Source organism: Natrix helvetica (assembly GCF_964273705.1).
Source record: "Natrix helvetica genome assembly, chromosome: 1".
In the NCBI taxonomy this organism is placed as follows: Eukaryota; Metazoa; Chordata; class Lepidosauria; order Squamata; family Natricidae; genus Natrix; species Natrix helvetica.
In genome coordinates, this window is record NC_138548.1 from 343,920,678 (window position 1) to 343,937,017 (window position 16,340).

Below are 16,340 nucleotides of genomic sequence, written 5' to 3' on the forward strand. Positions count from 1 at the left end.
TCGGGGTCAGCTCACCCAGGAACGCTGATCCACATCACTGTTGGTCTTGCTTTCCTGAAATAATAAAGTCAACTTGCTTTCAAACGCAGCGTGCTTCGATCCTAAATTCATTCTCCCAGCCGGGAAATCCGAACCCGCAGAGGAAACCTTTTTCCATTTAACAGTGTGAACAGAATATCGAAACTATTCTGGTGTGTCTATTTGCTTCTAGGCTTGCTAAATATTTACTTAAAACCCTTATTACTAGAGGAGTGGCTTAAATCCTTTCATATGTCCTCTTTAGCTAGGAATCTGGAGTTCTGCCAATCAGCTCGAACAAAACCTCTTATAAAATAGGGATGGGAACATAGTGATTTGTGATTCATGAATCAGCACTTCCAGCACTTCCTGCTACTTCTATTCAATTATTTCTTTTTGGGTTCTTGTTTGAGCCCAAAAGACATGGCTCTGCACTTTCCATGTCAGATTTTAATTCTCTTAACTACTTTTCTCTCCCTCTCTCTTTTCCATGGGAAACTCTGAAGTCTTCAAAAGTTTCATTAATCTTGTTATTGTTTGTGGACATTTTTTTTTTTTTAGTGGAAGCAGTGACAGCATAGCGCTGTTTCCCCAGAGGAATATCTAGCAACAGCGGCAGAAAGAAACTGTTTAGCACTGGCAGCCATCATGTCCACAGAGGAATTGACAAGAAGACTTAAAGAAGAACTGATCTGCTCCATTTGCTTGGACTGTTTCCATGATCCAGTCTCCATACACTGCGGGCACACCTTCTGCCAAGCTTGCATTATTGGATACTGGGATTTCATTAACAAAAAATGTTTCCACTGTCCTAAGTGTAGAGCAATCAGCCGGAAAAAAATCCTAAAGCGCAACCGAGAGCTAGGAAACATTGCCAAAATTGTCCCGAAGCTGGGTGAAAAAGCCAAAGGGGAAAAAGAGGCAAAAGAGAAGGTCTGCCAGAGGCATCAGGAACCACTGAAACTTTTCTGCAAAAATGATCAAATGGCGATCTGTGTGGTGTGTGACAAATCGAAAGAGCACAGGGACCATACAGTGTTTCCTTTGGAGGTAAGATCAAACAATGTTAGGTGGCACATTTCTTGCTGCGAGGGCTAAAATGTAGGCCACTTTTTCATGTGTTCTTCATTTGTAGTCTGACATGTTTGGTATACTAGCTTCGTGGCTCTCTGAAGATTGTGGGTGGGGGGAATAGAGGTTGGTTGGTTGGTTGGCAGTTAGTAAATGAAGAATCAGTAAATTTTATTATTTTTCACCTTTCTACACTGATAATCTCACTTGTGACTCAGGCATGAAGTGCTATGATCTTCGCTACCAGTCTGGAACAGGGGGCGGGGGCGCGCACACTTCGTCCATGCATGGCACTTCTGTGCATGCATGGCAGTTCTGTGCATGCATGGCACTTCTGTGCATGGATAGAACCTTCTGCGCATGCGCAGAGCATCCGTGGTGACATTTGGGCGGGTGGGCGGAGCGTCCTGCCGCCACCACTACCCCGATCACGCGAACCATCAGAGTACCACCTCTGCTGTGACTGGGATGTTTATAAATAAACACAATGTTTATTGTGTTACTGTCAGGGTTCCAAATAACATCCAAAATGAAATCAGAGTCCAAGGCAAAGAATTGCTCAAAGTTCCAATTTATTAAGAGAGCCACATTGGCACATCTGGGGGAAACCTGAATCTGAGCTTCCTGGTTTTCCCCACTCAGCTGAGAGTTCAATCTTCCACTGCCATGCTGGCAGTTCCAGTTTCGGTCAGGTGCAGAGGTGTAGAGACAAAGGATGACCTTGGATTCTAGAAAGGAATTTTATTTTGGAAACATCACATTCTACTCCTTACTATTCCCCCTCCCAATTCCCCACTAAAGAAACAGCATAGTAAAATAGAATATTAGTGTGGCAGGTCAAAGATCACAAAGGGAACCGGCTGCAGGCCTGACAGTTACATAATAAGTTAGTACAAATTAATATGCCCGCTCAAGGGGATAATTTGGTGAGGGGAGGACTCCATACAGCCCTTCTTTGTGATGAAGTTGATAGTCAGGAACTGTCTTGCCATGTTATATAATTGCCAGATTACAGACTGCTAAACAGTCGTGTAATCATACTTTGGGTGCTTGGCAGCCCACCTGAACTTACGACCACAGTGGTGACTAACTCACTCAACCCGCTTATCTCTCACCCATCTCTGCACTTTTGGCCACCCTGCACAGTGATACTCCTTGGAGGTGGTGGCAGCACTGGGACCGAAGGCCCAGGCTCTTCAGCAATCTCAGCCAGCTGCCACACTTGTTCCTCAGGCAGGGCATCTACTTTAGCTTGAGTACTGCCAGGGCAACTCCTGTTGCTCTGCTCTCTGCTAGTCCCATCATGACCAGCTGACTTTCACCATCCTCTTCTTCCTGCTGACAGAATTTGTTGCTTGGAAAAGATGCTGTGAGCTCCTTGGGATTCAATGAAGAACACATTTATCCATGGCAAAAGTTGTGTTGGCAGGAGAGGGAGAATATTACTTTCAAATTGGAACAGCTGAGCATGATGGTTGCCTTAGCTCTGTCTTGGGAACCAGACAGATGCTACAACATATACAGAAAAAGCAAGAATCAAGGCCTATTTTGCAGGGACATATATAGTACCCTAAGAAAGGGGCAAATGACTATTAAATAGAGCACAGAGTGAATTCTGCTCTGTTTTTCTTCTTTACATTTTCTTTGCAGTGCTCAGTGCTGTGGGGTTTTTTTCCACACACGGAACACCTAAAAAAAAATTAAGTGTCTGTTTAATGCTGTATGAAAACACTCTTCAAAAGACAAAAGCCAGGAATTACAGCCTGTCCTTGTGATCTGCAGCAAAACAAGCCAGGCCCTTTTTTGTTTTATCATCAATTTTGCTGTCAAAACTTTATTCTAGTGATCTTGGGGATTCTAGCTTGGGGATAATGTAGACCAAAATTTTCCCGCAGTTGCTGTTGGTCTTCAATAATCTCCCAGGTGTTGGCAATCCTGGCTGGTGGATTTCAACAACTGAACTTCAGAACAGGCTTAACTATTCACAGTTAAAGTTAATGATTTATGCCTTAGCAGGTTTATAGTTTCCATGTTATTCTTGAAAGTTGGACATTGAGAGTGATTAAGTCTGGAGTGCAGATATATTGAATTAGTAACTGGTTTAATCTTAAATGTGTTAGATCAGGTGTCAGTAACCCGCGGCTCCAGAGCCACATGCGGCTCTTTCGTCCCCCTGCTGTGGCTCCCTGTCAGCTGAACCCACCACTGGTTGGCCCCGCCCCTTGCCCTCCCCTTCCAGTCACTGCTCGCCTGGCCTGAGAGAGAGAGATGGAGAAAGAGAGAGAGAGACACACACAGAGAGATAACTGGTTCTCACAGAAAAGAAAACACTGGGAGCCACAAAAGCTGGGTAGGCATAGCTGAGGGGGTCATGTGACTGGGTGGGAGTGAGTGACATTGAGTTGGCCACACCCACTCAGGTTTTGTGGCTCCCGATGTTCTTTTCTGTGGGAAATGGGTCCAAAGGGCTCTTTGAGTGTTTAAGGTTGGAGACCTCTGTGCTAGATGGAAGACTCAAGAATAATTAGCTGGATTAAGATGCTCCATAAAGGGCGGATAAGGGCTTGTTAAAAATTCATTTTGTAGGTATCTAAGACCACAAGATTAAATCTTGTTTGTAGGTATCTAAGACCACAAGATTAAATCGGAATACTGTTCTTCTTTATTTAGCAAGAATTCCAGGACCAACTGTCATTTTTGAAGAAAAACAGAGAGAAACTTGTTCAATTTCAGTCAGTGAATTCAGCAAGGAACAAAGGAGCCCTGGTAGGTTCTTCAATTTATCTACTGGCAAACTGGAATTTGTCCTCAATCTGTCTTTTAGAGCAGTAACCATATTTCCCTGCTGGAATTTATTGCAGAATACAATCGATGCTGGGATTCAGAAAATGTCGTTGGCCTTTAAGCAGATTTATCAGTCCCTTAAGGAACAGAAGCAGCTGTTCCTGGCCCAGTGGCACTCCCTCCAGACAGCAGTTAAGGAACCTAATGCCACAATTGCAGAGGAAATTTCTTGCCTGGATAGCCTTATCGTTATGGCAGAAGAAAGATGGCCAATACTAGAGCTTGAGTTTTTACAGGTTAGAAAGTGGGCATTATTTTCTTCTGGGGTAAATAAGGGTTATCCAGTGGTGAAATCCTCCAAAGTCTGCTACTGAGCGGGTGCTATGCATGCATGCACCCCTGAGGCGCGCCCACACAGTGCTAAAAAAGGAACATTTTGAAGCCTTCTGAGTCTTCAAGGGTAAGTAGAACAGCAAGGGGGGGAGGATCCGCTGTGCCATGTGATTTAGATTAGCTAGAAAGCAGGAAATTCAATGATTCTAAGATAATATAAATTGCACGTCACAGCTGATCATTGGAAATACCAGTTCGCCCGAACAAGTAGCATTTTGGGGGCGAACCGGTAGCATTTCACCCCTGGGGTTATTTTACCAAAGATGAGGTGGGAGAATAGATCTAGGATAGTTCTTGAAATTTAGGGAACAAGAAACAGACAGTCCTCAGTTTATGATAGATCTCTCTTTTCCAAACTAGTCCCACTAGACATATTGGTTTTGCATATTCCTAGCTGCACGACCAGGAAGGTGGCTTGGGGGAGGAGGCAAAATTAGATAAAAGTAGCTTAACAAAGTCATTCCTTCCCATGTGGAATACCTGTGAGGGAGGCTCATAAAGTGATATATGTCAGGAACAGCTCAAAGAAGTAGTACAAGATTGGAAGATGTGGAGAGACCAGGCGCATAGAATAGTTAAAAGTCAGATGTGACTAAATAGATAACATCATCATATGGCAGAAAAAAATTGGCTTCCTCTCCCATATTTCTGATACAAGGCTGGATTCACACATTGTTTTGACTAATGATTGTGGTTTTTAGATTATGATTGACAGTGTTATGGCTTGTTCTATAAACCATAGTTAAAACCAGACAGTTTATGTGCTATGTGCTCATGAAAATAGACACTGGTCCTTGAAATGGCATCATCCACATAAAAGAAAGGGTATCAGAAAGGCTTATGGCAGTGTTTCTCAGCCTTGGCAATTTTAAGATGGGTGGACTTCAACTCTTAGAATTCCCAAGCAAGCATTGAAGAGTTGAGGTCCATCCATCTTAAAGCTGCCAAATTTGAAAGCACTGGCTTAGGGGAAGGTGAGAACAAAATCAAAGGAGGCTTTACAGCAGTGTTGGTATTCTGTCAGTTCTTACCGGTTCAGGCGAACCGGTAGTGGCGGCTGCTTAGAGGCTCCGCCCACCCACCCCAACGTAATGTACAGCCTTCTGCGCATGCACGCTCACATTTGCGAACCAGTAGCAAAGGTAAGTGAGTCCCACCACTGCTTTACAGGCTCAATAGCCACCACATGCTGAAGGTGTCAGCGTTCCAAATATCATGCAGAATTAAATCAGAATCCAAGGCAGAGCTATCCTTAAAGTTCCAATTTAATAAGACAGACATGTTGGCATCGAACTGTGGAATCCCAAATCTGAAAACTTCCTGGGATTCCACCCAGTTGAAAGTTCATGATCTTATCCCCACACCCATAAATCCATCACATGGTCCAATCTTCTTCGGCCATGCTGGCATCTCCACCCAGCTGGTTCCGGTCAGGTGCAGAGGTGCGGAGACAAAAGATGACCTTGGGCTTCTAGAAAAGAATGACAACAACACATTCCACAATTCTACTCCTTTCTATCCCCCCCTCCCAACTACTACACTAATGAAACAGCACAGTGAAATAATAGAAAGTGTGACAGGCCAAAGATCCTAAAAGGAACATAACTACAGGCCTGACAGAAGGTCTGTTAAAAGATAAATGAGAAGCCACATCCTGGGGGGAAATGGAATATCTTGGAAGACAGCTAGAGGCTCCAAATCACATGGCAATATTTTGTTGTAGACTCTGTATTACGTAATGCTAAAATACTTCTTATCTTTTCTTACCAGGAGATGCAGACTGCATCAATGAGGTATTTAACTTTTTTGTCTTCTGAATTGTGCTGGATTATTTTAAGAAATGCATAAAATGGAAACTAAAATGAAAGCCGGTGAGCAAAACAATGGGACCACCAGCTCATTATAAACTCTGTCCCTTCTTAAGTATAATAAGATGGAAGCTGCTCTCCTATTGTTGAAAGTAATCAAGGAGAGAACCAACCTAGAACTAAGGAAAAATTTCCTGTCAGAACAATTAACTAGTGGAATGGCTTACCTCCAGAGGTTTTGGGTGTTACAAAACTGGAGGTTTTTAAGAAGAGATTGAACAACCACTTGTCTGAAATGGTGTACGTTTGCCTGTTTGAGCAAGGGAATGGATTAGAAGACCTTCATGGTCCCTTCCAGCTCGATTGATTGTTTGAATTCTTGGCTTTAGGGTACAGTTTATGCTGGATTTGCCAACCAGGAAACTAGATGAGAAATATATAAGTTATATACTTGCATTCTGTTGTGGTTAACACAAGTAGCTGAACCATTGCAGTCTACAACTCTCCACAATTCACAAAGGCCCTGTAATCAGGCAGTGACGTGCGGTGAGGGTTATGGCTGGTGAGGCTGGTGACGTCATCAGGAAGGCGGGGAATGGGACCACGTGTGCAGGAGGCTGAGGCAGCCTCAGCCTCCAGCACACATGGTCCCATTCTCCACCTTCCTGAGTGAACATTAAGGGGACAGCGGAGTGTACTGATCCGCGTAGCATTGCTTCCTCCACCGGCGCCAGTCCCTTCCCCCCCCCCCCACTCCTTCAAGGTCTCCCACCAACCCAAAGCCCGATCCCCAGCTCCCTCGGGCAAGGCTTGAGCGGGGTGAATGGGAAAGCAACGAAAGGGGCTGCACTTTCACCCCGCTCAAGCCTTGCCGCCTGCAGCCACCGCCCACCCTCACTGCCCCTTTCGTTGCTTTCCCGCCCGCCCTCGCTGCCCCTTTCGTTGCTTTCCCATTCAGGCGGCTGCGCTTCCCATTCCCATTTCCCATTCAGGCGGCTTCCCATGCAGGGGGCAAGGCTTGAGCAGGGTGAAAGCGCAGCCCCTTTCGTTGCTTTCCCATTCAGGCGGCTGCGCTTTCATGCCTTTGTCATCCGGCAGCACCGACATTTCTGCCTCCGCCCTCCACAGCTCCCGGGCACGCCCTGACGGAGGTAGCCAGAATGGCGCCGAGGCAGTCCGGCGGGCGAGCGAGCGAGGCAGCCTGATCCTCGGTCGCTCGCCCGCCGGACTGCCTCGGCGCCATTCTGGCTACCTCCGTCTGGGCGCGCCCAGGAGCTGCGGAGGGCGGAGGCAGAAATGTCGGCGCTACCGGATGACGTCATCCGGCAGCGCCGACAACATTTCTGCCTCCTCAGCTCCCGGGCGCGGCCGGACGGATGTATATAATATTATAATATTATATATATATATAGTATATAATATTATATACTATTATTTCATGAAGAGAGGTGAGGCTCTGCCTCCCCTGACCGCATGTCCCTGTAATCAGGAGTGCCAACATTGATGGCTAACATTTTGAGATGGGGAAATCAAGTAAAAACTAGAGTGCAAATTCATGGACAAAAACCGTGTAACCCGATAAACCTTCCCTAAAACCCAGCTCCTCATCTTTATTTGGCCTGACCTAGTATTCAGCCCTCTTCAAGTACTCCATAATATCTTTGACCAAGCAGCAAGTTTGATGCTTTATGACTTCCTGATATATTTCAGGGCAAAAATGGTACAAAAGGTCTGTATAGGCCTCTTTCACCTAAAAGTCTGATCTGCCTATACAAACGTTTCCTTCGTATTTTAGATTAAAGCAAAAGGTGTCTTGGGGCTTCGATGATCTTCTTCCTGAAATGGAAAAACGGATTGCTTATCAAAATGAGGTTGTCACACGTACCTTGTGGAAATTCGAAGGTATGAGCTTAGCTGATACTTAAATTTACATTTAGGACCAAGTTTTTAAACAGAGAGATACATTCCATGCAGTTGAAACAGAAAGGAACCTTACATGCATGTTCCTAAAAGCATTGATTTGTTTGGCTATACTCTAGTTCCATGATGGTGAACCTATGGCATGCGGAGCCATCTCTCTGGGTACACCAGCCATCGCTCGTTGCTCTTCCAGCTGGTCTTCGTCCACACAGGAGTGCCTGAAACCGGAAGAGGAGCTCCCTGGTGGGCATGCGCCTCCTGGGAAGCTTCGCACATGCATGCTTGCCAGAAATTGGAAGACTAGGCGACCGGCACGCATGTGCACTCCGGTAACCGGAAGCTCAGCTTCCCGGCGCGTGCATGCGTGCCGGAGAACTGCTCTTCCGGTTTTTGGCACTCTTGCGCGTCCGCGCCAGGGAGCTGCTCGTCTGGTTTCTGGTGCTCCCCTCACGCACGCTCCTGTTTCAACACTCGGTACCAAAAAGGTTCACCAACACTGCCCTTGTTCCTGTTTCTGAAGATAGCATATATGTTTTGAAAGAGGAGAGTCCTGCCTTCCTATCAAGAGAATCTTTAAAGCAGCCTGAAGTGCTAGGACAAGAGAGAGAATGGGAAACAGAGAAGGTGAATAACAGCAGTCCGAGCAATACAACAAGTTTCTATTGAGGCTGTTCTCAACCAGAGCAGAAAATATTGACAAGATGCACGAGTGATTGATCTGAAGCTTGGGTCTATACATTGCTTTGAGCCACAATGTAGTTTACTATGTGAGAGCCCTGCCAATAATGATTGTTAAGGTGTAATGGTTAAGGCACCAGGCTAGAAACCAGGAGACAGAGTTCTATTCACACCTTGGCTATGAAAGCCGACTGTATGACTTTGGGCCAGTCTCTCTTCTGCACAGGATTGTTGCGGTGGAGAAAATAGGAGGACAAAAGAGTATTAGGTATGTTTGCCATCTTGAGTTATTTATACAAATGATAAAGGGGGAATATAGACAAATTGAGTAAAAATATGTATTTGTATACGGCCCATTATAGACACCAGCAAGCAAACCAAATGTACACACCAAAACAATTGGATTGGATTGGATTGATTAGATTTATATGCCGCCCTTCTCCCAAGGACTCAGGGCGGCGTACAGCATTAAAAAACACATAGTACAAAAGTTAAAAGGAAATTAGAAACAGTCCAAAAAACAAACCCAATTTATATAACACTCACATTTTAAAAATTAAATAAAATTAACAGGCCAGGCCGGCTTGCTGGAAAAGCCAACTTTTTAGGGCGCGTCGGAAGGACCAGAGGTCAGGGATTATGCAAAGCTCCGGGGGCAGCTCATTCCAGAGGGAAGGCGCTCCCACAGAGAAGGCTCTGAAGAATAGTAGTGAATACTATTCTCCTTTATCAGATGCATGAACAGCAGCAATGTGCGAAAAGGATGGAATCAGGATTAAAGGAGAAAAGGAAGTCATGTTTATGTAGTTAGATTTGACCTGGATCAATGGAAGGGGTAAGGAACGGCAGCGGACAGAGATGTGAGGTGTAGAAAAAGGGAGAGTTATACATATATGAGATATGGATGGATGGATCGATGATAACCATGGTGGCGCAGGGGTTAGAGTGCAGTTCTGCAGGCTACTTCTGCTGATCACCGGCTGCCGGCAGTTTGGCAGATTGAATCTCACCAGGCTGAAGGTTGACTCAGCCTTCCATCCTTCCGAGGTGGGTAAAATGAGGGCAATATGCTGACTCTGTAAACCGCTTAGAGAGGGCTGTAAAGCACTATGAAGCAGTACATAAGTCTAAGTGCTATTGCTATGTATATTACATCAGTGCTAGAAGAGAGTAGGGTTTACTGTCTACTTATATAGCTTGTCTTGTCAATGTTGGTGGGACTGTTCTTGGTAGTTCCTTGATTAGGCTGTTGTTTGCTGTGTGAAAAAAGAAAATATAGCTGATTGATCTATTAGAGTAGATAAGGCCTATATAAATGTAACAGGCCTAAAGAAAACAGGATTTTTTTTTTGTTTCCACCAGATGCTCTAATATCTGTTAAGAAGGAAAATTCAAACTCTGCTATTGCAAAAAAGAGGAAGTCAGAAGACCAAACAGCTGATTATGGCCCAGAGAGCAGAATGCATTCCTCATCATCTCATCAGCCTGATAAAAGGGCACCAGTAGGAGATAGTAAGTGCATGACAATGGTTTCTCTCTGTATTTTGTCCGACGTTCTGTTTCCATTTTTTTAAAAAAATCACACAAATGTACCTTTGATATAAACAATGGGTACAAAGACTAAGTTCTCCATTTTTGTTATGACCCCTTCCCTCTTCAACTTAGTGTGATTGTGTATGGTAATTATATCTGCAGACATTAGCAACTGATACTATTATTGAAAGCTGGTATAAATGAAATATTTTTATCTCCTTAAATATTGGGCCAGTGTCTATAGGAAAAAAAGTCATAATAATCAGCTTTTAGCAGGGCTTTAGGTGCTACAAAATAAATCCATATGTTTCTGCCTACTTTCTAATGCTCTTTTGTCTCTTTTTTGACTAGTTTAACATGAAGAAACATCAAAAATCATCTGTGTCCACTATCTTAGGTGGAATGATGTACAAATTATTATAGCGATATTTCAGCACAAGTAACACATCCACTGTACTAGCTTCTATAATCAGATGGTGTCCAAAAAGCCCAGTTATCAATTGATATTGCTGATAGTTCTCTTTGATGTATCCTTACAAAGTGTCTATGGAGATTCTCAGTCATCCTGGTCTTGGTTATTCCAAAGGTGCTTTTTCAAGAGACAACTGGACTTTCTGGTTTTTCTTTCAAGATGTTTTGCCTCTTATCCAAGAAGCTTCTTCAGCTCTGACTGGATGGTGGGGAATGGAAGGATTTATACTCCTTGCAGACACGTGGTCATTTGAATTCTTTTAGCCTTTGTTCATTGAGGAGTTTGAGCTGTACTTTCTGCAGGATGTTTTCCGCTGAGTCCCTTCACTGTTGAGCACAGGTGCAGCCTGTTGGGGATGAGTCTGTCCTGTCTGCATCTCAAACTGATGTGCAAATGGTTCTGTAATGTGCAATTTTTCTGGAAATCCATTCATATCCCCTCACCATTGGAAGGGTGTTCATCCCAAAGTGTTTCACTAAATGTCTGTTGAAATTCTCAGTCATCCAGGTCATGACAGGTGGGGACCCCAGGAAACCAGAAAGTCTAGTTGCCGCTTGAAAAAGTAACTTTGGGATATCCATGCAAAGCCAAACAACGTGTTTGGACTAAATTCAGCAATTGTTAAAACTCACCTGGTTGTCCTAGTCCTGGTCCTTAAGGTCAGCTTACCTTAAGAAAAGTGTGTCTGGTCATGTGGTGATCTGCATTACAACCATCATCACAACTTACAATGATAATGGGCAGGTTTCAGAGGTGGGCTGCTCCCGGTTCGGTCCAGTTCGGGCAAACCGGTAGAGGCAGCAGCAGGAAGCTCCACCCACCCGCCCGGATGCTTCTGCGCAGGTGCAGAAGCGTCGTGCATGGGCGTGCGCACAAGCATGAGCAAAATGGTAGTAAACCGGTTAGGAATGCACCACTGGCAGGCTTCATTAAAAATTGTAAGTCAAGGACTACCTGTACATCAGAAAAACAGGCTAATTTGGCTTTTATGAGCAGCTTAATAAGAACTATGAATGCCAGTAAAAATATTTATTTGTATACAATATATTATAGACACAGAGATACACTAGCAAGCAGACCAAATGTACACAACAAAATAATAATACTATTCTCCTTTATCAGATGCATGAACAGCAGCAATGTGTGGAAAGGATGGAATCAGAATTAAAGGCGAAAAGGAAGTCATGTTTATATAGTTAGATTTGATGTGGATTAATGGAAGGGGTAAGGAACTGCAGTGGACAGAGATGTGAGGTGTAGAAAAAGGGAGACATACATATATGAGATATGGATGGATGGATTATGTATGTATGTATGTATGTATGTATGTATGTATGTATGTATGTATGTATGTATATCAGTGCTAGAAGAGAGTAGACTTTACTGTCTACTTATAATAGCTTGCCTTGTCTTTGGTAGTGGAAGTGTTCTTGGTAGTTCCTTGATTAGGCTGTTGTTTATTGTTAGTTTGTTTGTCTGAGTTAGTTCTTTCTTGATTGGGGTATTGTTTATTTCTTGATTGTTGGTAGAGTGTTAATATTGGTGTTAATCTCTGGTCATCTGATGTTGATTGCTAACAGGGTGGTGTTTTGTTCTTTTGTTTCCTTTTTCTTTTTCTTTATTGTCTTTTAAATGGTATGTAGATGTTGTCCATCTCTATGTGCCTATTGATAGCTAATTTGTTTGAGGGCCAGGCTTTGAGGAATTCTCTAGCCTTTTGAGACTTGGCTTGGTATATTATATATATTATATATATTATACAGATATATTAACCCATTACCCTGTTTATTCTTGGATTTTTTTTTGTTTCCACCAGATGATCTAACTTCTGTTAAGAAGGAAGATTTGAACTCTCCTATTGCAAAACAGAGGAAATTGGAAGACCAAACAGCTGATGAAGCTTTTGATTATAGCCCAGAGAGCAGAAAATGTCAAAAATCAATTCAGTGTCCACTATCCTAGGTGGAATTATGTACAAATTATTGTAGCGATACTTCAGCAGAAGTAACACATCCACTGTACTAACTTCTATAATATACAAAAAAAATGCTTCACATCTATGTCAAATTGCCTGCTTTCCCCTTCCAAACAACTTTGCTATCAAACATCAATAAGAGAGTGAAAGGAAGATCAATACTGTATATAAAATGTTTAGGTTTGTCTTGTGCTTTTGGAGTCTTTTTTTCCCAGCAGTCTTTTTCAGCCACACGTTTATAATATTCTGTTCATCTGATCCCCAAGCAGCTTAAAGTTGTCCTGAGCTTCTAATATTAAAATAGCTTTTTGTTCTTTAAGCACAACAGAAGCTGTGGCACTTTTGCTGTGCTTGCAGCCTGATCTATTTCATCAGCACCTCATTTGGTGTTACAGCCAGGCTTAGAAGTTGATGTAGCCAAGCAGCACATACAAGTAGGCCTCGACATACGACCATTTATTTTGTGACTGTTCAAAGTTGCAGTGACGCTTAAAAAAACACAGACATATGAGTTTGCATTTACGACTATCAGTGTCCCCACAGCCACATGACCAAATTCAAGCACTTGTATTTACAATATCTGCAATGTCCCAGGATCCCTTAATTGCTGTTTGTGACCTTTCCAGCTTACTTCTGAAAAGCAAAGTCGATCGGAGAAGCTGGATTCACTTAATGACTGCATGATTCACTTAATGACCATGATAAAAAAGGCTTAAAATTGGGCGAGGTTCTCTCCACTGTAATTTAGAATAGAATAACCGAATTGGATGGGACCTTCTAGTCCAAACCCCTGCTTAGGCAGGATAACCATTTAGGTCTCTTCTTAAAGACTTCCAGTGTTGGGGCATTCACAACTTCTGGAGGCAAGCTGTTCCACTGATTAATTGTTCTAATTGTCAGGAAATTTCTCCTCAGTTCTAAGTTGCTTCTCTCCTTGATTAGTTTCCACCCATTGCTTCTTGTTCTACACTCAGGTGCCTTGGAGAATAGCTTGACTCCCTCTTCTTGGTGGCATGGATATTGGAACACTGCTCTCATGTTCACTTAGTATCTGCCTTACTTAGTGATGAAAGTCTCAGTTGTGGTTGTAAGTCAAGGACTACCTGTATTAGTCACATTAGTCTGATGTAGGCCATGTCCCTTCCTCTCCCTTCCTGATGTGTCTTCCAGGTCACTCTCCTCTGGGCAGTGGGAAAGTCCCATTCTGTCCTCACCTGTCAGATCACTCAGCCAACCCTCGGTTCAGAAACAAGGATCAATCTAAACAGCATCAAGCAGCACTGGGATGAACATTGCACATTGCAGCTCTCTGAGGCATTACAGGTAGTCCTCGACTTACGACCACAAATGATCCAGGGGTGGGTTTTGGCTTCTTCTACTGCCGGTTCGCTGAGGGACGCGCTACAGGCGCGCCTGCGCATGTGCAGAAGTAAAAAATGCTTCTGTGCATGCGCAGAAGCAAAAAAAAACCAAGATGGCGGTGCCTATGGCGCTGCCAATAGAACCGGTTTCGGCACGTGTCCGGCCAAGTTACTACACACTCGGCCGAACTGGTGGGACCCCCCACCTCTGAATTTATCCCAACATTTCTGTTGCTGTTGAGATATGAAGTGAATTTTGACCCATTTTACCACCTTTCTTGCCACAGTTGTTAAGCGAATCATAGCAGTTGTTAAGTTAGTAACATGGCTGTTAAGAGAATCTGGCTTCCCGGTTGACTTTGCATATCAGAAGATCGCAAAAGGTGATCACATGACCTCAGGACACTGCAACCTTCATGAATATGAGTCACTTGCCAAACATCTTAATTTTGATCATGTGACCATGGGGATGCTTCAAGGGTCATAAGTATGAAAAATAATCATAAGTCACTTTTTTCAGTGCTGCTATAACTTTGAACAGTCACTAAATGTACTGCTGTAAATCAGGGACTACCTGTATTATAGAAACTCCTCCCCAACCTGCCAGCTCTTATCCAAGCTGCCTTTGAGCATAGGTTTAACACTAATTTGAAATCTTTAAGAAGATGTTGGATAGCTATTTGTCTGAAACGGTATAGGGTTTCCTGCCTAGGCAGGGGGTTGGACTAGAAGACCTCCATGGGTCCCTTCCAACTCTACTATTGTATTGTATTGCATTGTATTGTAAATAGCACCAGAACTGCTATAAAAGTGTCTTTAGTTTGGTGCAGAAGTAAAAAACTGTGCAGTCACTGGACTGAGTTTAGTGGCATTTCAGAATACTGCTAATCCAGTAGTGCTCAGCCAATATCCCAATGAAAATTTATTTTCATGTAGTCAATGAAAAACCATAACAAATTTGAGCATTGCAGAAACAAAGGACTGATAGAAACAAGAACTCGTATTCAAACTGAGAGTCTGTTATTTAGAGTAGAATAACAAAGAAGCATAAGAACATTTAAATATTGTTTCTTTATATATATATTTTTCTTAAAGCACTGCAGTCAATACAATTCTTTAATTATGGCTTGCCATTTTTCTTCAATAAAGATTACCTGGGATGAATTTATGAGAATTTGTCTAATTCGTTCATGACCTATTTATCAGATGATCTCAAAAAAGCCCAGTGATTAGTTGATATTCCTGCATAAATAGAGGGATAGAATCAAGATCACATAAAGTGTTAATACCACTTTATAATGCCTTGGTAAGGCCACACTTGGAATACTGCATTCAGTTCTGGTCGCCACGATGCAAAAAAGATGTGGAGATTCTAGAAAGAGTGCAGAGAAGAGCAACAAAGATGATTAGGGGACTGGAGACTAAAACATATGAAGAACGGTTGCAGGAACTAGGTATGTTTAGCTTAAGAGAAAGAAGGACTAGGGGAGACATGATAGCAGTGTTCCAATATCTCAGGGGTTGCCACAAAGAAGAGGGAGTCAAACTATTCTCCAAGGCACCTGAAGGCATAACAAGAAGCAATGGGTGGAAACTAATCAAGGTGAGAAGCAACTTAGAACTGAGGAGAAACTTCCTGACAGTTAGAACAATTAATCAGTGGAACAGCTTGCCTCCAGAAGTTGTGAATGCCCCAACACTGGAAGTCTTTAAGAAGATTCTGGATAGCCATCTGTCTGAAACGGTATAGGGTTTCCTGCCTAGGCAGGGGGTTGGACTAGAAGACCTCCAAGGTCCCTTCCAACTCTACTATTGTATTGTATAGTTCTCTTTGATGTAGCCATGCAAAGCCAAACAAGTGTTTGGACTAAATTCAGTAATTGTTAAACTTCACGTGCTGTCCTAAGTCAGCTTACTTTAAGAAAAGTGATTGACGGGTGTTTTCCTGCTAGCTGCTGAGTTGGGTGGGTCAAGGTGAGAGATGTCATGGGAACCTACCTGTCTTCGATATGCAATGTTCTCTAGAGCAGAGGTCCCTGAGATGCGGAACTGTATTGGTTCACAGCCTGTTAGGAACCAGGCTACGCAAGTGAGGAATTTATGTCAAGGGCATTACTCTTCAGGAACAGTAAACAAATTGCTGCTTAAGAGCTTCTAAAAAAAAAAAAGACAGAGAAGCAGGAACATGGAATTCTTAACTCCTATATTCCATAGGAGTAATGCAATCAATGTCTAAGAATATATAAACTAAAATAACAGTACCTATCCCGCAGGATGATATATCAGGAGGCCTCAGAGATCTAGGTAAAGAGCAAAACACACACACA

At 43.1% G+C, this 16,340-nt stretch overlaps 1 protein-coding gene across 1 annotated transcript in view; it reads left to right on the plus strand.

The window, feature by feature from the left end:
- Positions 1-246: 246 nt before the first annotated feature.
- LOC309400719 (uncharacterized protein) overlaps positions 247-16,340 on the plus strand; it is a 35,196-nt gene continuing 19,102 nt past the window's right edge. The window contains exons 1-8 of the mRNA XM_081969358.1: positions 247-1,068; positions 3,760-3,855; positions 3,951-4,169; positions 6,037-6,059; positions 7,870-7,976; positions 10,035-10,184; positions 12,494-12,633; positions 13,823-13,975. Of these exons, the coding sequence (XP_081825484.1) occupies positions 667-1,068; positions 3,760-3,855; positions 3,951-4,169; positions 6,037-6,059; positions 7,870-7,976; positions 10,035-10,184; positions 12,494-12,633; positions 13,823-13,975 (1,290 nt within the window). The 5' untranslated portion in view covers positions 247-666. The remainder of the gene's footprint in view (positions 1,069-3,759; positions 3,856-3,950; positions 4,170-6,036; positions 6,060-7,869; positions 7,977-10,034; positions 10,185-12,493; positions 12,634-13,822; positions 13,976-16,340) is intronic.